The sequence below is a fragment of the Neofelis nebulosa genome, chromosome 16 (genome assembly GCF_028018385.1).
Source record: "Neofelis nebulosa isolate mNeoNeb1 chromosome 16, mNeoNeb1.pri, whole genome shotgun sequence".
NCBI classification, from domain to species: Eukaryota; Metazoa; Chordata; class Mammalia; order Carnivora; family Felidae; genus Neofelis; species Neofelis nebulosa.
In genome coordinates, this window is record NC_080797.1 from 32380687 (window position 1) to 32405897 (window position 25211).

Consider the following 25211-nt stretch of genomic DNA (forward strand, 5'->3'; position numbering starts at 1 on the left):
CCAATCAGCCACTCCTCCTCCTCCCCGTGCTGTAACGGGAGTGCTCACCACTCCTGTTACACAGCTGCTGCTTCCCTACCCTTGGTGCCTTTTCTCTGTCAGTCCTTGGTGCCTAAGGTTCCCCTTCCATCTTTGCGGCTTGAAATCCCTCAAGGCCCAGCTCAATGCCTTGCCTGTGCCTAATCCCTATGCCTAATCCCGCAATGCCTTGCCTAAGGCATTGTTCTTACTGCAACCTGGAAGTGATTGCCTTCCCCCCACCCCAGCTCTACTGACAACAGGGTTCACTTCCGTGTGCCCTTGAAAGGTAGTAACCTGGACTGAGGGCAGGACCATGTCTGTATCCTGTATCTTCACAGCTCCAAAGACCTGGCACTTAGGGGCTCATCACATGTATGCCGGATGAGCAGGTGATGTCAAGGGCGCCTGGGGAGTTGAAACAAAAATGGCAATTATCCTGCATGACAGTAACCTCGAAAAAGTGGGGAGTTGTAGCTAAATATTTCTCAATTCCCTGTAGAACACTGCTATCTGAGATTTTTTCCCAAGCCTATATATACTTGCAGTCGTTATTACTGGCTCCTGCTCACCAGTGGATAAAATGATCCTCCGTGATCTGAACTCACTTCTTGAAACAAGCCTGTCCTCTCCACCCCCAGGCACATCGTCTCGGAATTGGAGCACCTGATCTTTGTCAGCACGGACGTGGGCCGCTGCCGGGCCTGGCTGAGGCTGGCCCTCAATGACGGCCTGATGGAGTGCTACCTGAAGCTGCTCCTCCAGGAGCCCGCCCGCCTGTGCGAGTACTATCAGCCCACAGCCCTGCTTCGAGACGCCGAGGAGGGCGAGTTCCTCCTCAGCTTCCTGCAGGGACTGACGTCCTTATCCTTCGAGCTCTCCTACAAGTCCGCCATCTTAAATGAGTGGACGCTCACCCCACTGGCTCTCTCTGGGCTTTGCCCGCTCTCTGAGCTCGACCCCCTCACCACCTCTGGGACAGAACTACAGCGGAAAGAGTCTCTGGATTCAATTTCCCATTCCTCAGGCTCGGAGGACATCGAAGTCCAGCACTCAGGCCATAAGATCCGACGGAACCGGAAGCTCACGGCCTCCTCCCTCAGCCTGGACACCGCCAGTTCATCCCAGCTGTCTTGCAGCCTAAACTCTGATAGCTGCCTACTCCAAGAGAATGGCTCCAAGAGTCCAGACCGTTCCGAGGAGCCCATGTCCTACGACTCCGACCTGGGGACAGCAAATGCCGATGATTCAGACCCGTCTCTGCAAGAGTGAGTGTCCTTCCCCCACTCCTCTCCTCCCCCTGCCTTCCTTCCTTCCTTCCTTCCTTCCTTCTCCTCTTCCTCTTTCTCTCCCTTCCTATAGCATGTGATTGCCTGTCACTGAGCATTGACCTCTCTAAGGGCATAAAGGAAAAGGGGATCATGGCTCTTCCTCAGGGACTGGAGTTGCCGGGACTTGTAACTGGAGGCAACATGGGGCAGCGAGGAGAATGGATTCAGGGAGGGCTCAGAGCTGAATCAGGCTCCAGCTCTGCCCCTGGCTGATCTTCGACAAGTTACCTAATTTCTCTGAGGCTTCGTGTAAAATATTATTGCCTCTAGGGCGGAAACCAACGGTTCGGAGTTAGATATACAACTTCCAAAAGACGCAGTGAAGCCCAGCGCGTCTGGGTGCTCCGCTGCGACCTCCCAGAAGGCCTCTGAAGGACACAGACCCTGAATGAGGCCTGGAGGAGGTGGTGCACAAAAGGGGCCAAGCAAGTGAGTGGAGGAAGAGCACATGAACTTGACTAGAGAAGGGACGCTGGGCAGAGCTGTCTCTTTAAAAGAACTTTTTTCTGGGGTGCCTGGGTGGCTCAGTCGGTTAAGCGTCCGACGTCAGCTCAGGTCACGATCTCGCGGTCCGTGAGTTCGAGCCCCGCGTCGGGCTCTGGGCTGATGGCTCAGAGCCTGGAGCCTGCTTCTGATTCTGTGTCTCCCTCTCTCTCTGCCCCTCCCCCGTTCATGCTCTGTCTCTCTCTGTCTCAAAAATAAATAAAACGTTAAAAAAAATTAAAAAAAAAAAAGAACTTTTTTCTATTTGAGTATTGTTGACACACGGTGTTATATTAGTCTCAGGTGTACAACGTAGTGAGTCACCATCTCTCTATGTTGTACCGTGCTCACCCCAGCAGAGCCTTCTTCGTTCAGGCCCTTTTTAAACACTCATTTTTTAATAGATTTATTTTTATGGTAAGAAAAAAAAGTCTACCTACAGTGAAACGTCTTTTCCACCTTTGTAACCATAATTATTAATTCCTTACATCTTTCTTTTTCTTTTTTTTAAAGTTTATTTATTTATTTTTGAGAGAGAGAATGAGCAGGGGAGGGGCAGTGAGAAAGGGGGACAGAGGATCTGAAGCAGATTCTGTGCTGACAGCAGAGAGCCCAACGTGGGGCTCGAACTCACGAGCCGTGAGATCATGAGCTAGGCTGAAGTCAGACATTTAACTGACCGAGCCACCCAGGCACCCCCTTTACATGTCTTTTTCTGATGTTTCTAAATGCATCTAACAGATATGAATAGATAGACTTTTTAAATGTCTTTTATATTTCTTATCTCTGCCCCATCCCCACAAAGCTATTATAAATATACTGTTTGATACCTTGTCTTAGAAGAGATCAGAATTTTTGTTCTGGAGCTTCATATTAGTTTCTTCAGTTTTTTTTCCCCCCTGTGGCATGTGTTTCCATTGTATGAATGTACCTTAGTTTATTTGACCAGCCCTGTATTTACTGAACACTGGAGTTCACTCTTTCTATAAATAACCGTGTGTATGTGATCTTTGAATTCTATGCAACTATCTCTGTTCAGTAAAGTCCCAGAAACAGAATTGCTGAGGCAAAGGATAAATGAATCTACAATTTTCATAGATAATCGCCTGTTTACACTGTCAGGAATGTACCTGTGCCCCCTCGGCCTTGTAGGCAGAAGGTATTATCAAACTTGTGGATATTTGCTCATCTAATAGGTAGAACATGCTAAACTTTTTTTTCAAGTTTATTTACTTGTTTTGAGAGAGAGAGAGAGAGAGAGAGACAGCAAGCGAGCATGAGTGGGGGAAGGGCAGAGAGAGAGGCGGGGGGAGAGAGAGAGAATCCCAAGCAGGCCCCTCGCTGTCAGTGCAGAGCATGATGCAGAGCTTGATTCCAGGAACTGTGAGATCATGACCCGAGCCAAAATCAAGAGTCGGACGCTTAACTGACTGAGCCACCCAGGCGCCCCGAAAATGGTAAATTTTTGTTAAGCGCTTCCTTCAGCCAGACCCATGTTCCCTCAGCCAGTGTCTAGGATCTTCTTTTCTACTCCCGCGTGCCCCTACCTTCTTGGTTCATTCAAGGCTTTACAGGTTTCCCATCTGCTGTGGGAAGAACACCAGATTGGGTGCCGGTACGGACTGGCTTGTAGCAGGATCCAGCCTCAAGCCCTGTTCTACCAGTCACAAGTCCAGTAATGGCAGGCCAAGCGTTGGCTCTGTGAGGTTGTTTCTTCATCTGTAAAGTGGAGGCTCCCTCATAGAGCTGGCTGAGAATCAGATCAGATGCCTGGGGGCGAATTACGGCTGAAGCAGCTTCTGAGCAACAGAGCACATTAGCTAGAACTTTCAAACATCAAACAAGAATTTAGGTAGAACATCCTGGAAGGGAGCAATCCCCGCTCTATCAGCTGGGCCGATGGCATGACTTAAGTTCATTCACCTGTCTGAACCCTTCCTTGTGTCTCCTCCTCCCACAGGCCAGCCCGCCAGCCCTCTGTTTGTCATGTGCCCTGCTTTTATCTTTCGTGAGTCTTGTGATTGGAAAATTCCAGCTTAAGGCCGTTGAATCAGTGACTGTCCACCCTCTGTGGGAAGCGTCATCCTGGGCATTGTGGGAGAAGTCAAGGGAAGAGGGTCAGGATGTACAGACCAGCGCGGGGCAGTGGTGTGCGGAACCAGCAAACACAGAGCACACAGATGCACAAACACACATCCAGCACCATCACCCTGAGTGCTGGGCTTGAAGTTATCTTCGCACATCCACACACACCAGCTCTTAGAGGGTGTGTCTGAGGGTGAAGAGTCACATCAGCAGTTAAGAGTTCGCTTATTTTTGTCATATTACTTAAATATTTGTTTTCGTGGATTTTTTAAAGTTTATTTATTTTGAGAGAGAGAGAGAGAACAGGCGTTCTATCAAAATAAATGTTAAAAAAAGTTTTTTAAAATCATCTACAAGTTAAACATAAAGTACAAAAGATGTAACATTCCAATGAAATGTATTAACTTAATGTTTTCTGGAAACCAAACTGCAGTTTGCTTTGTGAATAGAGGATTGATGGCCTGAATAGCTTCTTTTGTGTTGGTTGGGTCTGAATTACACTGATCACTGAGAAGCACAGCTAGGGGCCGGTGGTTAGGAGTGTGGACTCAGGAGCCAGACTGCTGGAGTCTTCCATTAACCAGCTTTGCGACCCCGGGCAAGTTACTCAACCTTTCTGATCTTGATGTCCTCATCTGCAAAATGGGGATAAGAATGCTAGGAAGTGAGTTAAGGTATGCAAAGCGCTTAGAGCAGTGCCAATCACAGGGTGAGTGCTCCATAGGTGGTGTCATTATCATTTTACTACTGGGGGTCCCTGTGATGTCAGTTCTCGCACTACTTGTCTGTGTATACACAGCTGCAGATCTGTGCTTGATGATATTTGTCAGAGGTCGTTATCATGAGGCCTTCTCTTGGGGGAAATGATTCTTTGCACATGCAGCCCCCTCCTGTACTTTCATGAGCACCCCTGACCGCCAGGTGGTGCCGTGGACCCCAGCACGCTAGTCCACGTGCTCAGGAAAAGCGCAGGCTCAGAATCGCTTGGCGGGGGGCACTTTATGGGGTGGTCATGCCGATTCTCCAGCCCATGCTTTTATTCCACACCTACGCCTCTGTGTACGCACAATATACGTATGTATATAATACGTATATGTTTTCAGACTGTCTTCTAAATGAAAGCACAAACTTCTAGAATTTTTGAACAGGCAGTTTTTGAAAAACGCTGCCCTGAGCTGGACAGAAGTGGAAGGACCGGAGCGTTTCAGCCCTATGTTGCATTTTCTTCAAAAGTTTTGAAAATTCTCTTTCTTTCACTTTTCCTTCAAAACCTCATCTCTCGCACTTTTTCCCACTTGATGTGCATGTCTCTTATTCTCTCTGGGTCCTGCCGACCAGCTCTGATCCTGGTGAGACTCTTGTGAACTTGATTTCATCTTGACTGTGGTGTTGATTTGGTGGAAACTCTAATTTCCAGCAAGAACACAAGCTTCTTGCTGTCGGGTGGTGTTTATTCCCACACCCATTCCACTCCATCATTAAAATGTGTCTTACAGATGAGGGTTCATTTATAATTGGTAACCATTTCGGTAATGCTGGTGAATATTTCCATAATTTTCTTTCCTTACATTTTTATAGCCATGTGTGTAGAGGCTAAGCAGTCTTACCAGTGGCGATAAGAACAACCAGTGACAGGGGCACCTGGGTGGCGCAGTCGGTTAAGCGTCCGACTTCAGCCAGGTCACGATCTCGCGGTCCGTGAGTTCGAGCCCCGCGTCAGGCTCTGGGCTGATGGCTCGGAGCCTGGAGCCTGTTTCCGATTCTGTGTCTCCCTCTCTCTCTGCCCCTCCCCTGTTCATGCTCTGTCTCTCTCTGTCCCAAAAATAAATAAAAAACGTTGGAAAAAAAAAATTAAAAAAAAAAAAAAAAAAGAACAACCAGTGACAAACTGAGGTTTGTTTATTGAGGTTAATGTTTATTGAGTACTTACTTTGTGCCAGACACTCTATAAGCATTTTACCTATATGATCTCATTCAGCCTTGAACACAGTCATAGGCGGGTGCTGTTACCATGCCGGTTATACGGGTAAAGGAATGAAGTCCGTGAACTTTAGGAACCTATTGTGGGGCCACAGCAGTGTGCCAACCAAAGCCAACCAAGAGCCCGGCTCTTAGTCACCGTACCACCTCTTGGGACTCCATGAGGAGCTGGAACCTCACAGGGGACATTTGTCAAAAGTCTGCCTCCCTAGTTCATTTCAGAAAGGGGCTCTGTTCTGTCACAGCGGTTTGGACGCATGCAATTGGTTTTTGGTTTTTGACTTTTTAAATGTTTTTTATTGTTTATTTCTTTTTGAGAGAGAGACAGAGCGCGGACAGGGGAGGGGCAGAGAGAGAGGGAGACACAGAACCCAAAGGAGGCTCCAGCCTCTGAGCTGTCAGCACGGAGCCCGATGCAGGGTTTGAACTCACGAACCACGAGTTCATGGCCTGAGCTGAAGTCGGACGCTCGACCGACTGAGCCACCCAGGCGCCCCTGCAGTCGCTTTTTAAATGTCCCTCCTTCTTGGGGCGCCTGGGTGGCGCAGTCGGTTAAGCGGCCGACTTCAGCCAGGTCACAATCTCGCGGTCCGTGAGTTTGAGCCCCGCGTCGGGCTCTGTGCTGACAGCTCGGAGCCTGGAGCCTGTTTCCGATTCTGTGTCTCCCTCTCTCTCTGCCCCTCCCCCGTTCATGCTCTGTCTCTCTCTGTCCCAAAAATAAATAAAAAACGTTGAAAAAAAAAATTTTTTTTAAATAAAATAAAATAAATAAATGTCCCTCCTTCTCTAGCTGCGGAAACTACCCCTCTGTTTCCAGAACCTGTTAGCGCCTCAGTGCCTGACACTGCAAACCACACTCTTGGGTTCTCATCGGTCTGTTTTTAGAGTGGGGCCGAGAGCAAGAATCAGCACCCGCCTTCCCCCCAACCCCCGTGACTGTTCGGACAACACAGTGACACCTTCCACCTACTTGTTTGTTGAGATAGGATTCACATACCATAAAAGTCACCATTTTGAAGTGTCCAATTCAGTGGCCTTTAGGTATATTCACAAGGTTGTACCATATCACTGTGATGTCATTCGAGAACACTTCCATCACCCTTTAAGGAAACCCCTTACCCACTAGCTATGGATTTACCTATTCTGGACATTTAATACCAATGGAATCATACACTATGTGGCTTTTTGTGACCTCCTTCCTTCACTTAGTAGGTTTTCAAGGTTCATCCGTGTTGTAGCATGGGTCATGGCTGAATAATATTCCATTGTGTGAATACACCACAATTTGTTTTATCTTTTCAGTTAGTGGACATTCGTTCTATTCCTACTTTTTGGCTACTATGAATAATATTGCTGTGAACACTCATGTACAGGTTTTTGTGCAGACATTGTCTTTTAATTCTCTTGGGTATATACCCATGAGTTGGATTGCTGACTCATATGGTAACTCTATGTTTAACTTTTAAGGAACTACCAAACTGTTCTCCACAGAAGCTGCACCATTTCACATTTCCGCCAGCAGCGTGTAGGAGTTCCATTTTCTCTACACCTTTGCCAACACTTGTTATTCTCTGTCTTTTTAATTTTTTTAAATTTTTTAATGTTTATTATTTTAGAGAGAGACAGAGAGAGAGAGACAGAGCATGAGTTGGGGAGAGGCAGAAAGAGAGGGAGACACAGAATCTGAAGCAGTCTCCAGGCTCCGAGCTGTCAGCACAGAGCCTGACACAGGGCTCGAACCCACAAACCGTGAGATCATGACCTGAGCCGAAGTCGGATGCTTAACTGATTGAACCACCCAGGTGCCCCTCTGTCTTTTTTGTTATAGGCATCTTAGTAGGCATAAAGTAGTATCTTATTACAGTTTTGATTTGTATTTCACTACCGTCTAATGATATTGAGCAACTTTTCATGTACTTTCCCTTTGTATGCCTTTAGAGAAATGTCTCTGTAAACCTTTGCCCATTTTTCAGTCAGATTATTTGTTCTAATATTATTGAATTGTAAGAGCTCTCTATATTCTGGATACTAGACCCTTATCAGATATATGATAATACTTGGATATAAGATATGCAGATTTTTTTCCTGTTCTATGGGTTGTCTTTTTACTTTCTTGATAGTATCCTTTTGAAGCACAAAAGCTTTTAGTGTTGATAAAGTCCAGCATACCTATTTTTTATTGTTTACTTATTTGTTGGCTGTCATATAAGAAACCATTGCCTGATCCGAAGATTTATACCTGTTTCCTTCTAAAAGTTTTATAGTTTTAGCTCTTACTTTTAGGTCTTTGATCCATTTTGAGTTCATTTTTTATATGGTGTGAGGTAGGGGTCCAACTTTCTTCTTTTGCATGGGACTGTTTGCTTATCCCAGCACCATTTGTTGAACAGACTATTCTTTCCCCACTGAAATGTCTTGGGCTGCAAATCAGTTGCCCATAAATGTATGGGTTGTTCACCAATGTTTGACTAGCATGTCTTGAAATGTTGTTTGGGGTTATGATGTAGATAAGAGCACACAGCTCAGCCAGAAGACATTAAGGTAAAAACTTGAGTTCTAAAATCCTTATGGAAATGAGCCCACATTAAGGGGAGTTTGGCACGTCTTCTGACTCAGTCTAAACCATTAGGGCAGATATGGGCAATCTCTTGGGCCCCGGATAGCTCTGTTGTTGTATGAATCTGTATTCGCCCATGACATACTCTATTGGTTCATAAACAAAGGAGGAGACAGCCAATAGTTCTAGTTCAGAAACAGAATGTGGATTCTCAGAAGCCTCAGGAGAAGGGGAGCAGCCACTAGCCAGTGCACATTTTAGAAGGCCCAGAGTAGTTTTTATGTGCGTGCGTGTGCGTGTGTACATAAAGACAGTAACACTGGCTCCCCGTAGTCCCTGAAGCACCACTGAAGGGCAGGAAGAGCCAGTACCATTGGAAGAGTGAGCAGGTGCACACCCCATGTATACTTGCGTGCACACTCCTGCACCCCGTGTACACTGATCTCCGGCAGCAGGTCCTGGGAACAGGAGGCATCTGGGACCCCACATACGGCCCAGCTCTGGTGGACCAGCGCTTGCACCAGAGATCCCGGGCCCCGCAATTCCCTTGGCCGCCCACTCTACCTCAGTCCCAGCTGGGGAGAAACTTTGTGAGGAGTGTCAGAGGAAGGCTTGTGTGTAAGCAGAGGAGCACGGTGGGTGGATGACGAGGATGTTTTGTTTTTGAAATCCCCAGACAGCAGTTTTGCCTTCTTACCGCTGTCCCAATAGCCTTGGGCATTCTAGCTGACAGCTTGTCACACAGGTTTCTCTGTTTAAAAACTTCTAGGGTATTGTCGGAATTCAGCAAAGCCCAGGTAAACTCTGTGCCAACCAACGGACTGAGCGGACTGAGTGGAGAAATGGAGATTCCCACGGGGCGGGCCTCACTCCCCCTCCCCGGCCTGGAGGCCAGCGTCCCTTTTGATGTGCCCGCAGAGCCCCTCCCGCCCCAAGCATCCTCTGGGACTCAAGATGGGGACCGCAAGCAGGAGCCGCCTCCCCAGGCACCTGGCACCCTGGGCTTGCTGCAGTTGGGCACTGCCAAAGCTGTCCCCTCTGTGAGCATTTTAGACCAGAGGCCTTCCAGTCCCGTGAGAGAGGCGGCGGCCAGAGCAGTCAGCCCGGGGAGTGGCCAGCAGAAGTCTCTGGAGGATGACGGAGCTGCACGGAGCCTTGGGGTGTCCTCACCCACCAGCCCGGTGAGTGATACAAGCTTTTCGGGGAGAGGTCTTGGGGAAATGTCTCAGCTGGTGCAGGGTCTCCCCAGCTAGCCACCCCGAGTGGTCTCTGCCTTGTCTCCATTAGCCCCTCATATCTGTCACGGTGGACGTGAGCCAGGCACAGTGCCAGTCCCTTCCCATGGGTCTCTCTTGTCCTCTCACATTGACCCCGTAGAGAAGATAATTCTCATCTGATCATAGACCCTGCGCATAACCACTGCCACTTATCAGCTCAAGGCCTCGGGCAAGGCACTTTGCCTCACTGAGCCTTGGTTTCCTCCTCAGCTCTTGTTATTACTAAATTCAGATTTTCTCAAATACCAGACTTTGAGAATACTCATCTTGCAGTATGAGCCAGATTCGAACTGCACCATCCAATATGGTAACCACTAGCCACACGTGGCTGTTGAATGAGCGTGTAAAATGTGGTTAGTCCAAACTGAGATGAGCTATGTAAAATAAACACTGGATCTTGAAGGCTTAGTCTGAAAAAAACAGAAGGTGAAATATCTCAATCATTTCTCAATTACGTGTTACAATGAAAATATTGTTGATATTGGGTTAAATATAAAAGTTAATTACACGTGTTTCTTTTTACATTTTAAAAACGTGGCTAGTAGAACATTTAAAATGATACGTGTTGGGGCGCCTGGGTGGCGCAGTCGGTTAAGCGTCCGACTTCAGCCAGGTCACGATCTCGCGGTCCGTGAGTTCGAGCCCCGCGTCGGGCTCTGGGCCGATGGCTCGGAGCCTGGAGCCTGTTTCCGATTCTGTGTCTCCCTCTCTCTCTGCCCCTCCCCCGTTCATGCTCTGCCTCTCTCTGTCCCAAAAATAAATAAAAAACGTTGAAAAAAAAAATTAAAAAAAAAAAAAAAAAAAGATACATGTGGCTGGAATTCTATTTCTGTTGGGCAGTGCAGCTCTAGAATGGGCCAGTCTCCTTTGTTGATAACCCCGAGGGAAGCCCGCCCTGGGAATCTCCTGCACAGAGCCACGGGTCAGAGGCTTGAGAACTATCGGCCCAGTGAAGCGGTTGTCAAAGCTGTAGACCTGAGCTCTTTGCCATTTCACATTTGTTCTTGAGTCATGAATAGCCAGGGTAGGAAGTTGTATGCATGTGCGCACGTGGACATACAGAACCCCAGGTTTATCCCAGCTGCTGTCTGGGGTCACGTTAGGATATAGTCTGGCTTTTTCAGCTCCATCCGTGCGTATCTCTCATCCGGTACCTTCCAGATCCTGTAACTCAGGATGGGGCCATGGCCGTGAAATAGACTAGGACACGCGTGCGTGCGCACGCGCGTGCACACACACACACACACACACACACGCTTTTAAATAGCTTTATTGAGATATAACTCATATACCATACAATTCACCTAATTCAAGTGTATAATTCCAATTTTTTTTCGTATATTCACAAGGTTGTGCAGCCATCACTACAATCGAATTTGAAAATATTTTCATCCCCCATAAAAGAAATCCCCTGGGACGCCTGGGTGGCTCAGTTGTTTGAGTGTCTTGACTTCAGCTCAGGTCATGATCTGTGGTTCACAAGTTCGAGCCCCGTGTCGGGCTCTGTGCTGACAGCTCAGAGCCTGGAGCATGCTTCAGACTCCCTCTCTCTCTGCTCCTCCCCTGCTGATGCTTTGTCTCTATCTCTCTCTCAAAAAATAAATAAAAACATTTAAAAAAGAAAAGAAAAGAAATCCCTTACCATTAGCAGTGACGCCCCATCCTCCTCCTCCGGCCTCACTCCTCTCATCCCCTGGCAACCACTTATTTCCTTTGTCTATAGATTTGCTATTCTGGACATTTCACATAAATGGAATCATGTAATATGCAGCCTTTGGTGACTGGCTTCTTCCAATTAACATACTGTTTTCGGGATTCATCGTTTTTGGAGCCTGATCTGTGCTTCAGGGAGTAATAATTCATTGTAGATTCCTTTGTATGAATCCGTCACATTTTATTTTGTCCTTCATCCGTTGATAGACTTTTGTTTTATTCCCCCATTTTTTTGGCTAATATAAATAACACAGCAGTGAACATTCATGTACAAGTTTTTGTGTGGGTATATTTTTGATTGTCTTGGATGTATACCCAGCAGCAAGATCTCTGGGTCACATAGTAACTCTATATTTAACCTTCTGAGGAACTACCAAACTGTTTTCCAAAGCAGCGGCCCCATTTTATATTCCCACCAGCAATGTATTCCATCCTCACCAACAGTCCTTACTGTCTTTTTAAAAATTGTCATTATAGCTAGCCAAGGGCACGAGCAGTATCTACTCATGGTTTTGATTTGCGTTTCTTTAATGACTAATGATGTCAAGCATCATCTTTTTTGTGTGACTTTTGGCCATTTGTAGATCTACTTTGGAGAAATGTCTTTTCAGAACCTTGGCCCATTTTTATTTTATTTTGTTTATTTTTCACTTATTTATTTTGTGGGAGTGCGTGCATGAGTAGGGGAGGGGCAGAGAGAGAAGGAGAGAGAGTCCCAAGCAGGCTCCTTGCCGCTAGCACAGAGCCCGATGCAGGGCTTGAACTCACGAAACGTGAGGTCACAACCTGAGCCAAAACCAAGAGTCAGATGCTTAACCCACTGAGCTACCCAGGCACCCCTTGGCCCATTTTAAAATGGGATTATTTGTCTTTTTATTCTTGAATTATAATAGTTCTTTATATATTCTGGATTGTATACCCTTATTAAATACATAATTAGCAACTATTTCCTCCCATCCTGTGAGTTGTCGTTTCACTTTCTTGGTGGTAACATTTACAGCATAAATGTTTTCAATGTCGATAGAGTCCAATCTACCTATTTTTTTCTTTCGCCATTTGTGCTTTTGGTGTCCTGTCTATACCCATTTCCTAGCCCAAGGTCACAAAGATTTATGTGTCCTTCTAAAAATTTTATAGTTTTAGCTCTTACATTGAGATCTATGATCCATTTTGAGTTGACTTTTGTATATGGTATGAGGATGAGGTCCAGCTCGATTCTTTTGCATATTGATGTACAGTGGTACCAGCACCATTTGTTCAAAAGACTATTATTTCCGGGCACCTGGGTGGCTCAGTCGGTTAAGCGTCCGACTTCAGCTCAGGTCGTGATCTGTGGTTCATGAGTTCGAGCCCCGCGTCGGGCTCTGTGCTGACAGCTCAGAGCCTGGAGCCTGCTTCCGATTCTTGTGTCTCCCTTTCTGTCTGCCCCTCCCCTGCGCGCTCTCTCTCTCTCTCTCTCTCAAAAATAAAGATTTTTAAAAATTTACCAGAAAAAAAGACTATTATTTCCCCCTTTAGAACGTTTTTGAGGAATGCTGTAAAGTGATCGTTAGTACTACACATCTCAGTGAGTAATTATATATGATGTACCCTCTATGACCACCCTCCAGATGGAAACATAGAACATTTCCAGCCCACCAGAAGGCTCTCTCATGCCTTGTCCCATTGTTCCCCTCTAAAGGAAGCCTCTATTCCGACTTCTAGCACCGTAGATTAATTTTTCCTATTGTTCAACTTCATTCGTATGAAAGGAACTGTACAATGTATACCCTTTTGCTTCTTTCACTGAGCATTATGTCTGTGTGGTTCACCTGTGCATATAGCATGAGGCTATAGTTTGTTCTTTTCCATTGTTCTGTAGCATTCCATTGTAAGAATATATCACAGTGCATCTATCCATTCTCCTGCTAACAGACATTTGGGTTGTTTCCAGGTTTGGGCTATTATGATGAAAGCTGATGTGAACATTCTTACATTTGTATTTCGGTGAACCCCTCTGCACTCTTTTCTGGGGGTATATATCTAGGAGCGGAATTGCCCAGTCATTGGGAAGGCATATGTTTACCTTTAGTGCCTACTGCCAAGCAGTTTTCTAACAGTGTTTGCACTGGCTTGTACTCACATTAGCAATATGTGAGCATTTTCATTGCTCTTTATCCTAGCCAGTGGGGTCATCAGTCTTTTTCATTTCAGCCACTCTAATAGGTGTGTAGTGGGACCTCACTGTGGTTTTAATTTGCATTTCCCTGATGACTGACGATCTTGATACCTTTTCATTTGCTTATTGGCTTTTGGAAGTCTCTAAGTCATTGCTTCATTCTTAAATTGAGTTGTGTGTATTTCCTGATTCATTGGTAGAGGCTCTTTACATATTATGGATATGTCTTTTATTAGAGAAAAAAATATGTCGCATATACATATAGCAAACGTTTCTTCAAGTCTATGGCTTGCCTGTTTTTTTAACGTTTATTTATTTATTTTGAGAGAGAGTGTGTACGCTCATGCGCGTGCAGAAAAAGAGGGAGAGAGGAATGCCTGGGTGGCTCAGTCGGCTAAGCTCAGGTCATGATCTCACGGTTCACGAGTTCGAGCCCTGCGTCGGGCTCTGTGCTGACAGCTTGGAGCCTGGAGCCTGCTTTGGATTGCGTGTCTCCATCTCTCTCTCTCTGCCCCTTGCCCACTTGCACTCTGTCTCTCTCTCTCTCTCAAAAATAAATAAACATTAAAAAGCAAAAGAAAAAGAGAGGGAAAGAGAGAGAATCCCAAGCAGTCTCCACACTGTCAGTGCAAAGCCTGACTTGGGGCTTGAACTCACAAACTGTGAGATCATGACCTGAGCCAAAATCAAGAGTTGGATGCTTAACTGATTGAGCCACCCAGGTGCCCCTATGGCTTGTGTTTTAAATCTCTTAATGGTATTTTTCGTGGAGCGGAAATTCTTGGTTTTAATGCTCTTCAATTTATTGGCCTCTCTGTTTGTGGTTTATGTATTTTGTGTCTATTTTTTTTTTTTTAATTTTTTTTCAACGTTTTTTATTTATTTTTGGGACAGAGAGAGACAGAGCATGAACGGGGGAGGGGCAGAGAGAGAGGGAGACACAGAATCGGAAACAGGCTCCAGGCTCCGAGCCATCAGCCCAGAGCCTGACGCGGGGCTCAAACTCACGGACCGTGAGACAGTGACCTGGCTGAAGTCGGACGCTTAACCAACTGCGCCACCCAGGCGCCCCTTGTGTCTATTTTTAAGATCTCTACCCAAAGCTGTGAAGACCCCTATATTTTCATCTAGAAGCTTTGTTGTTTTACCTTTTGCAATTAGATTTATGATCCACTTGGGATTGAGTTTTGTGTATGGTGTGAGGTAAGAGTCAAAAGTCACGTTTTGTCCATACAGATAGCGGACTGACTAGCACCACTGACTGAATGTGACTGTATAAGCCATGTAGCTGTATAAGTGAGGGTCACAGTCTCCATTTTTTACTATCCTGAAGAGTCTTCAGGGCCCAGAATGTCAGAGGACTCTGAAGGTTTTGAGCCGACAGCTGTCAACACCCTGAAGGGTAAAGAAGAACGACTCCACAGCCCCCGGCTTGAGCTGGAAGCAGGGGGCTACCCCTAGGGTCTGGGGCTGCGCGCCCTAGCAGGATGCCACAGAGTGGCGTTGACCAAGCTGAGTTCACTCCCGTCCAAGACCAGACTCGTGTTGTGTCTCAGCTCCAACATCCTGTCTTGCCAGGGTCCCAGAGCTGATGGGACAGGGCAGCTTAACTTGTCACCCAAGCTCCTCGGCTCACCGGGCGTTGCTCCTCTGGCCTCCGGCAGCTTCTGCCACCACAGGCTCCTTTCAGCCCCAGGCTTTTCCATTTGCCATTCCATCTGCCTGTACCCTTTCCCAGCTCGCCCCTTTTCCTCACCCTTGTCTCCGCCTTCCCCCAGCACCCTGTCCCAAAAGCACAGTCCCCAGTGACTCCCTTTCCCATTTGCTTGCTTCACTTGAATTCCTGCCTCTGGACTCGAATATTGGGTCCGTGATATGGAAGAGCATGTCTGTTCCCTTCTGTAAGGTCAGCTCTGCACACCGTACCTGGGTGAGTGCAGGTGTAATTAATGGTTCTCGAACTCTCAGAGACTCTCGAGATGCCAGCTTGGGAGTTTACGCTGAGAAGTAGGCCGCCAAGTGCATGGGCTGGGCTGGTGGGTCTGACCAGGGCGGGCTCCGCCTCCCCGCAGGCCTCAGGGGACTCAGGTTGCTGAGAGCCCACAGGACCCACTCATCCCTCCACTAAGTAGATAGTCGCTAGGCACTCCCGTGCAGCCCACCTGGTGGACCCCCGGCTCCACCCCGTGTGTCACCCCTGTGAGTCTCATTTTCCTGTGCTTCTGTCACTTAGTCACTGCCATTTATTTGACACTTTGTTGGCGTGGGGTGGGTAGAGGGTTCTGACTGTCAAGTCGTATAACCATGAGAGCCATTCGGTCTTTCTTTAAAAAAGAAACAAAAAACATTATTTTAAATTCATTCACCGCAGAGGCCCTGCTCTGGGCCAAGCACCATACTGGGTACGGTGATGGAACAGGACGGACAAGGGCCCTGCTCCTTGGGGACAGACACTGGATCAGGCAAGTCATTACCCACATCATAATTACACTGGTGACAAGTGCCAGGAAGGAAAGGGGCCGGGAGTGGGGGAGCTAAGGGGACTTCTATTTGTGGACTCCGGGAGGCTGTGAACGGATTTCTCAGTTGCACTCCAGAGGACAGTCTGGATTCTAAGACTTCATCCAGTGAAAGTGGCATTCCTCTGTCTCGGGCCCCTCGTGGCAGGTGCTGCCATGTCTTAGACCCGTGGTCTGTGGCGGTTTCCTCCACTGTTAGAGCGCCAGGGAACTGGCCAGTTGTGGGGGCTTGAATGAGCAGAAGGTAGGAAGGTAGGTGGTAGGAAGGGGGAGGGGGAACAGTGGGGTGCTCCCCCCCTCACACCCCGCTTTGTGACCAGGGGCCCTGGCTGGGGCACAGCTACAGAGCTCCGTCCAGGCCTGTGTGCAGAAGCTGCAAGGACCCAGTGTTCCCACTGGTTTTGTCTGTTGTCTAAGAGAACAAAAGATTTTTCCTGGAGTGTCATTTCCTGGGGGCTGACCTGTGGCCGCTGGACCGTGTCTGAACATTTCCCGGTAGTCTCCCTCGCCTCCTCGGAGAGAGAAGCCCTCACCAGTGAACATATATCACCTCACAATTCACATTTGTCTCCTTCCTTCCAGTCCCCTTGCCCCAGCCTTGTTATTTTATGCCAAAGACGTTTGATACTCGAGAATTATTCCCTCATCTGTGATAACTCTGTGCCAGGCAGAAAGAAGAGCGGCCATTGCATACAGCTTGGGAGGTGCCGGGTGGGGTGGGCAAAGAATGCCGTGGGAGCCCCGAGGAGTCCCTGACCCAGCTAGGCCGCGGGAGGAGTGTAGGCTGGGGAATAGCCAGGAAAGCTTCCCAGAGGAGGTGATGGACGGCCCCTGAGCTGAGTCTTAAGGAATAGTGAGCTGGGAGGCCGCAGGACTTCCCAGGTGTGTGTGCCAGGCTCTGTGGGGCTCCTGCCCATTTTCCTCGGGGAGCTCCCCTGGGTCTCTATGGCCCAGGCAGGCTTGGTTCAGAATCTTGTGTTGCAAATGCTTCCCAAGTAGCCACCCTGATTGACACATTGTCCTGTCACTGACTGAAAGAAGCACCTGCTAATTCCGAGGGTTTTCAGAGGGAGCCCTGGAGCCCAGCTCTGAGACCCCGATACTCCCGACTCAGAGTTCTCCACTCTTGGCTTAAGGTGCCATAAAGCATCTGAATGGATTAAACTGTCCAAACCAATCCCTCTAGGGCAGCCTCAGCCTTACTCCCCTTCCGCATCTACGGGAGCACAGAGGGCAGTCTCATTTAGAGGGTGGAAATAGCAACTTCAGGGTGAGGTTGGTGACACTTAACAAAATAGCTGGGCTGGACCCACCTCTCGTGTGAGTCACTTCCTCTGTGTAGACAGCCACTTAGGGCAGTCCAGCCAGCTTTCTTCTTGCCTCTGCTCATCCATGCTTAGGCACAGAAAGGCAGGGAGCGCTTGAAATGGGGGAGGCGGGAAGCTAAAATCCCTTCCCACAATTCTGTGACCCCAGACCCACCCCACTTGTCCCACTGGTGAGCAGCTTCAGTCTCAGCAACAGAAGGGGTCCTGGGTCCTGCTCACCCATGCCTCCCTCATCTCAAACCCTATAAGCAGGGCTGACAAACTGTAGTCCTTCAATAACTGGTGCCGGGATGATGGGATGTCCACCTGCGACAAAATAAAGGTAGACCCCTTCCTCACACCATACACAAGAATTAACTCAAAATCATTGGGAGACTTAGGGGAGCCTGGGTGGGGTGGCTCAGTCGGTGAAGCCTCCGACTTCGGTTCAGATCATGGTTCGTGAATTCGAGCCCCACGTCGGGCTCTGTGCTGACGGCTCAGAGCCTGGAGCCTGCTTCGGATTCTGTCTCCCTCTCTCTCTCTCTATCTCTCTGCTCCCCCCACTCGCTCGCTGTCTCTCTCAAAAATAAATAAACATTAAAAAAATTTTTTTAATAGGCAAAGAATTCGAATAGACATTTCTCCAAAGAAGATCTACTGATGTCCACTGAGCACATGAAAAGATGCTTGGTGTCATTGTCCTTAGACACTGGGAAAATTGCACACCTAAACCACAAGACGGGGGGCGCCTGGGTGGCGCAGTCGGTTAAGCGTCCGACTTCAGCCAGGTCACGATCTCACGGTCCGTGAGTTCGAGCCCCGCGTCAGGCTCTGGGCTGATGGCTCAGAGCCTGGAGCCTGTTTCCGATTCTGTGTCTCCCTCTCTCTCTGTCCCTCCCCCGTTCATGCTCTGTCTCTCTCTGTCCCAAAAAAAAAAAAAAAAAAAAAAAAAAAAAAAAAAAAAAAAAAAAAAAAAAAATGTTTAAACCACAAGACGGTACTTCACACACGTGAGGATGGCTATAATCAAACAGATAATAAAAACGTCGGAAAGGATGTGGAGAAATTGGAATCCCCATATGTGGTGGGAATGTAAAATGGTGTAGTCACTTAGGGAAAGAGTTTGGAAATTCCTCAGAAAGTTAGGCATAGTTACCGAATGGCCCATCAGTTGCACTCATAGACGTGTACCCAAGGGAACGGAAAACATACATCCACACAGAAATGGTTACGTGAATGTTCGTGGCAGCATTATTCATAACTGCCCCAAAGCAGAAACAACCCAGATGCCCATCAGCTGATGAGCAGACAGACCAAATATGCTACATCCATACCTTGGAATACTAGTTAGTAATAAATACTGATGCCTGCTACAACATGGATGGACCTAGAAAACCTGATGTTCAGAGAGAAGGCAGACACAAAGACCACATTTATAAGATTCCTTTTATATTGGGGCACTTTGGTGGCTCAGTTTAGCGTTCAACTCTTGATTTTGGCTCCGGTCGTGATCCCAGGTTCGTGAGATTGAGCCCCACGTCAGGCTCCACACTGAGTGTAGAGCCTGCTTAGGATTCTGTCTCTCTCTTTCTCTGCCTGTCTATCCCCCTCCCCTGCTCATGCTGTCTCCCCTACACACACCCCGAAATAAATAAATATACATACAAATGAATAAAAAGACAAACCATAAATGAAGATTCTGTTTATGTAAACAGAATGGACAGATCTCTAGAAACAGAAAGTACATTAGTGGTGGCCTAGAACTGGAGCGGTTGAGGGGAAATGGGAACTGACCGCTCCCGAGCACGGGGTTTCTTTCTGGAGGAATGAAAATGTTCTGAACTTCGTGGTGCTGGTTGCACAACTCCGTGAATACACTGAAACTATTCAGTCGTGCGCTCTAAATGGGTTCCTTTGATGATTGGTGAATTGTGTCTCCATCAAGATGTCTGTAAAACAAAACAAACACACAAAAGCCTTCAAACACCACCTATGTCTTCCCTCCCTTCCCACTAGAAGAGCAGGAGCTGGATTTCAGAGGATGACTTCTACCGGCCTCCCCAGGAGCCGCCCGCAGAGAGCCCTTCAGAACCCTCCGTGGCTTCTTCCGGAGGGACTCCGGAGTCCCGGCCTGGGGTCCTCCGGCATTTTTCTCAGGGGCCAAGGAAAAGCCACTCCACGGGGGCCTTAGACCAAGCCTGCGTGCCTTCCCCAGGAGGCCGGCCAAGCAGGGCAGCGGCGGCCCAGGAGCACCAGAACTTCAGGGTGGTGCACCGCAGGCAGATGGGTAGGTGACCGCAGGGTTCCAGTGACCTTGCCGCGGGGACAGTGCCTTTCGGAGAGCAGTGCCAGAGCCCTCTTTTCCATTACCAGTTGGGTAGTGTGTTCTCACGAGCAAAACCTCTTCCCAAAATGTAATCAGGAACACCCTTGCTGAGTAATTCAGGGAAGCGTTTCAGGAAAAGTGCTATATTGTCTCATGAGAGCTCCACAGTATCATGCCGCCAAACCTGTTTCATCTATTGAAATACTGAAACTTTCCCCCCGACGTCATGTGATTATACACGACTCTGGGTTCTGCCTGTAGCTCAGAGCAAACCCTGCCTCTGGAAGGCATTTCAGTGACCCTTCCCGAGACCTCTGTCTTCGATGGTCTGTTTAACAGCTCTGGTGGGGGTGTATCAGCTCTGCCATCTGTCAGCTGTCCTCTGTGCGCTGTTTACAATGAGGCCAGCTCGAGTTCCACACCCTGTGCAATTCTAAAAAGCATTCGGTAACCATAACCGAATTTCTCCACAACCCCCACAAACAGAAAAGTCTGCCCTGGAGCCGGTCTCTTTCTCACTTCATTTTCTGTTTGCCGTGACCCAGCAGACGATTCCGGCCAGGTGCCTAGCTTAGGAGAGCCCTGGTCTCCACACTGGCTTCTTTTAGATTTTTCTTGTAGTCCATATAACCATGCCAGACAAAGTGCGCCTCATGCCTAGGCCGTCAGGTTCCCTGAAGGGTAGGAAGACCCTATACAATTATTTGAAATCTCCAAGGCTAGTTCAGGCTGCGAGAGAGAGAACTGTGCGTGCTTTGGACCCCCCAGTTGCTGGCAGAGCCCTAGGAAACAGGGAGCATAGAGGGGTGTGTGGTGTCCAGGCACACACTCATTCAGCGGGTATTTATTAAGTATCTGTGCTGTGCCAGGCTGTTCTGGGTGCTGGGGACACAGCAGGAAGCAAAGCCACGTCCCTGTCTTCACAGACTTCTTATATCCTAGTGCAAGAGGCAGGGAAGAAGGGAATTAACAAGTAAATGTATTGTATGGGCTGGTGATAATAATTGCTATGGAGAACTTGGGGAGTGCCACGGGGGGGAGCATACTATTTCATATGGGTGGCCAAGGAAGCCCTCACAGATAAGGTGACATTTGAGGAGATGTGCAGGGAGAGAGGCAGGAAGGCACGGGCCGACCTGTGTGGCTCAAGCAGGGGAACAGATGCAAAGATCCTGCCATGGGCACATGCCCAGGAAACCAAGGAGATGGGAAGGAGGTGGTTAGAGATGAGGGCGGAGTGATGGAGGGCCTCGCGGGCCACAGAAGGGACGTTAGCTTTCCCTCCGAGGGAGATGGCAGTCATTACAGGGTTTGGGGCAAAGGGACGTGATCTGACTTCCTTTAAATGGGGAGTCATCCTGTCTCGTATGTTGAAGGACCTCAGGGGAGAGAGACCAGTCAGGCTCTTGCCATAAGCCAGGCCAGGGGTGACAGCCGTCGGAGCCCGTGTGGTAGTGGTCGAGGTGGTGAGAAGCAGAGGGTTCTGGATGTGCCAGCAGGATTCGCTGATGGGCTGCGTGTGTATGTGTGTGACAGAAAGGAAAGGTTTTTAGCCCAAGCAGCTCGAAGGATGCAGTTTGCCATTTATGAGATGAGGGATGTTGGGAGGAAAGCTGGTTTGCAGTGGGAGGGGCAGGAATTGATTTTCGGGCATGTCAATTTTGAGATGCCTATTAGATATCAGCCGTACATGGCGCAGGCGGAGATCTGAACCTGAAGTTCAAGGGCGAGGTTCAGGCTGGAGATAAACGCTGGGGAGTTGTTGGCATAAAGCCCTGAGCGTAGGCACGATCAGGTAGGAGGCGGGTGTCAATGGAGAAGGGGACCCAGGACTGAGCTCTGGGGTGCTCCAATGTTGACATGTCAGGGAGAGGCGGAGGAGTGAGCCCGGGGGACAGAAGAGTGGCCCGTCGTGGCGGAGGAGTACCCAGAGTGGCACCTCAGCAGCCGTGTGAGGGAAGTGTCTCATGAGGGAAGGAGGGTCTCAGCTGTGTCCTGAGATACTGATGGGTCAGGCCAGATTGGCACCAAGGATTAGCCTTGGGGTTTGGTGACAAGGAGGGCATGGGGCTTCCCAAGTGCCGTTTCAGTGGAAGGAGGGGACAAAACCTGACTGGAGCAGATTCAAGATGGAACGGGAGCAGGGGAACCAGAGACAGTTGTGACACCTCCTCGAGGTTTTCTGTAAAGGGGACAGAGGAACAGGGTGGTAATTAGAGATGTGAGTGCCATCAAGAAAGCTATTTTTAAAGATGGCAGAAATAACAGCGTGTTTGTGTGCTGGTGGGAATGAGCCAGGAGGGAAGGGAGAAAGCAGTGACGTGGTGGGGGGCGGGGGGCTGGGCTGCTGGAGAGACATCCCTGTCCTTGAGTGGGCGGTGGGGAGGGGTCCCCTGTGCAGACGGGGGAGTTGGCCTCAGACTGAGCCGGAAGTTCATCCCCGGTGACAAGGGGGAAGTCTGAGTGTGGGTACAGATGCCATAGTGAGGGCTCTGTGGAGGTAATTTTTTTAGTCCTTTTTTTTTTTTTCTCAGTAAAATTCAGGAACAAGGTCAACAGCTGAGGGTGCGGATGGGATGAAGGCACTCCTAAAGCGTTCTTGCGGCAGCCCCTGTCCCCACCCGCTGCAGGGCCTCGGGAGGTAGAGGCTTGGCCCGCCGTCTAAAGTGCCTCTTTCTGCCCCCAGGGCTGTCCAACCCATTCCGGGGTCTCATGAAGCTGGGCACCGTGGAGCGGCGGGGGGCGATGGGCATCTGGAAGGAACTCTTCTGCGAGCTCTCCCCTCTGGAGTTCCGCCTCTACCTGAACACCGAGGAACGCACCTGCGTGGAGAACTGCTCCCTGCTGCGCTGCGAGGCCGTGGGGCCAGCCCACGGCGACGGCCGCTTCGAGCTGGTCTTCTCTGGCAGGAAGCTGGCTCTGCGGGCCTCCTCCCAGGACGAAGCCGAGGACTGGCTGGACCGGGTGCGGGAGGCCCTACAGAAGTGCCGGCCCCAGCAGGAGGATGAGTGGGTGACCATCCAGTACCCGGAGCAGCCCGAGGACCCCCCAGACGCCCCCCAGGGTGGCCTCCCCTCCCACCCGGACCTACCCACTGAGCCCGAGACTCTCCAGGGCACGCAGTTCTGTTGGTCCTCTGCCCAAGTTCCCGAGCCAGACGCTATTAAAGAATCCCTTCTGTACCTGTACACGGACAGGACCTGGATGCCCTATATTTTTTCCCTATCCTTGGAGTCTCTGAAATGCTTCCGAGTGAGAAACAACGAGAAAATGTTAAGTGACAGCCACGGAGTTGAGACCATCCGAGATATCCTGCCAGACACGAGCCTCGGGGGCCCATCCTTCTTCAAAATCATCACGGCCAAGGCCGTCCTGAAGCTGCAGGCCGGGAATGCTGAGGAGGCCGCCCTGTGGAGGGATCTGGTACGCAAGGTCCTGGCGTCCTACTTGGAGACGGCCGAGGAGGCAGTGACACTGGGCGGGAGTCTGGATGAAAACTGTCAGGAGGTGCTGAAGTTCGCCACGCGGGAGAACGGCTTCCTGCTGCGGTACCTCGTGGCCATCCCCACGGAGAAAGGCCTCGACTCCCAGGGCTGCTTCTGTGCAGGTGCCCCCTTGCTGTCCCGCCACCCCCAGCCTGCCCGCCTCACTCTGCCTCGGGTGGGGCTCCCGATTTAGGCTCTCTGCCCTTTCCTGGCTCTCCACGAGCGCCCCCATGCCACCCCTGGGATGTTGCAGCAGACGTAGCCTCTGCTCCTCCCCAGCACCCACCGAGGCCAGCAGCCCTGCCGAGGGTTGGGACCTGTGGGTGCACAGCTCTGCCGGGTGCTGCTCTCTCTGCTCAGGGAGCTCCATCCAGGGAGCTGTGCTCTCCGCCCCCTTCATTATTATATCACCCTATCATTGGATTCTTTTGGAGCAGGGGCACGGCACCCTTCCAGATACTTCTGCATGCTTTTGCAAGTGCACACAGTCTTTTTCACTTAACAAAAATGGGCTCATCCTACTGAATGCTGTGCAATAGAACATTCTCCGATGGTGAAAATATCCTAGATCTGTGTTGTCTAATATGGTAACTACAAGCCACCTGTGGCCCCTGAGTACTTCAAATGTGGCTAGTGTGACTAAGGAACCAAATTTTCAGTTTAACTTAAAGGTATTTAAATTAAAATGGGCGCCTGTGGCTTGTGGCCACCGTACGGGCCAGCACAGCTGTATATATTGTTCTGCAACTTGGTTTTGTTCTACTGAGGAATGTATTGTGGATATTATTCTACGTCAGTACATCTGCCGTATCATTACTGTCCTCAAGTCTGATTCTTCTGTGTGGGACCACCGGGCCAGCTGCTTTATTTGGATTATTTAATTTAGTCCTAACAATAACCTGTCCTGTGGTGAAGCCAGATGAGGACCTTGACGGTCCTAGAGCCTCGCTCTGGCTGTGTCCCCGCAGGGCCTCTCCACCCCATTGCTTTTCAAGGCTGTGAGATATTCCATGGCTCACGTTCCATTTTTAGCTCTTCTCCCTGACCCAGACCCCTGTTTCCATCACCTTCGGTTCTCCAGGGGGACTGTGAGGATTTTGCCCTGCCGCAGGGTGCCCTAGCAGGAGACGCGGCTGCAGGTGGTTTGAGGACCATCCTGTTGGCTGGAGCCTGTGGGACCGGAGGGGAAAGTCTGCTTTGGGCATCCGGAAGGAAGTGGTCTGCGGTTTTCTTCCTGCAGAAGACATTTTCAAGTCCCTGCTCACTCCCTCCTCACACCCGCCAACCCCTAACACTCACGCTCTGCACTTTCCGCCTGTGGGTGTTGGGCTCGGGGAGGAGGCCAGGCCCCCCAGGGCTGGTGAGGAGGGTCCCCCAGTGGGTGTGAATGCTGGCAGGGGGCGGCTCTCACTGTGCCTCTCACCTGCCAGCCCTCAGGCCGAGACTGAATCTGGGGGCTTGGGCTTCCTTCCTGCTGCAGGCATGGCTTTGTGGCCGGGTGGATGCCCACCGCCGGCATCTGGCTGTATTTCATGGTTCACAGGGCACTTTCAAAGCCTCATCTCATTTAAACTTGGTCATCACCCCCACAGGAGAGCAAGGAGCAGCTGAATTTTATAGATACTGAAATGGAACCTCGTAAAACCTCAGTGAAGGTTAGGATGAGGCAGCTATTAGGCAGAAGAGCCAGCCCTTCTAGTCCCAAGGCCAGAGGGCCTCTTTCCCCTGGCCCTGTGGGAGGCAGGCATGTGCTCAGGATCTGAGCCCCACTCTGACTCTCACCGCCCACCGCTGTGGAGGGACCTCCAGCAGAGGAGCTGAAGCCGGACCCTGCACCACTGTCTTGAGATGTCTGGCCTCTCTGACTCCAAGCTGGCCCAGGCAGTGTCCAGACGGTCCTGCCTCCGGTTGGCCTCCCCACCTACTCCCTGCCTGTCGGCCGGCCCCATGTCCCCAGCTCCTACCCTGC

At 49.6% G+C, this 25211-nt stretch overlaps 1 protein-coding gene and 1 long non-coding RNA gene across 7 annotated transcripts in view; one reads left to right on the forward strand and one right to left on the reverse strand.

Moving 5' to 3' along the window:
- Positions 1–25211, forward strand: part of PLEKHM1 (pleckstrin homology and RUN domain containing M1) — a 50186-nt gene that overhangs the window by 10761 nt on the left and 14214 nt on the right. For 5 of the 6 annotated variants that reach the window (XR_009255325.1, XM_058705194.1, XM_058705199.1 and 2 more), the window contains exons 4-7: positions 660–1286; positions 9224–9635; positions 19448–19718; positions 22444–23364. Coding sequence is in view for 5 of the 6 variants with exons in the window: in XM_058705194.1 (XP_058561177.1) it covers positions 660–1286; positions 9224–9635; positions 19448–19718; positions 22444–23364 (2231 nt within the window). In the remaining variant the exon portion in view is untranslated. The remainder of the gene's footprint in view (positions 1–659; positions 1287–9223; positions 9636–19447; positions 19719–22443; positions 23365–25211) is intronic. The other variant, XM_058705195.1, reaches the window with a different exon arrangement.
- The window catches only part of LOC131498196 (uncharacterized), a 7245-nt gene continuing 455 nt past the window's right edge, over positions 18422–25211 (reverse strand). The window contains exons 1-3 of the long non-coding RNA XR_009255338.1: positions 25207–25211; positions 24310–24476; positions 18422–19380 (exon numbers count right to left, since the gene is read on the reverse strand). The exon at positions 25207–25211 is cut by the window's right edge and continues 455 nt beyond it. This is a non-coding gene — a long non-coding RNA (uncharacterized LOC131498196). The remainder of the gene's footprint in view (positions 19381–24309; positions 24477–25206) is intronic.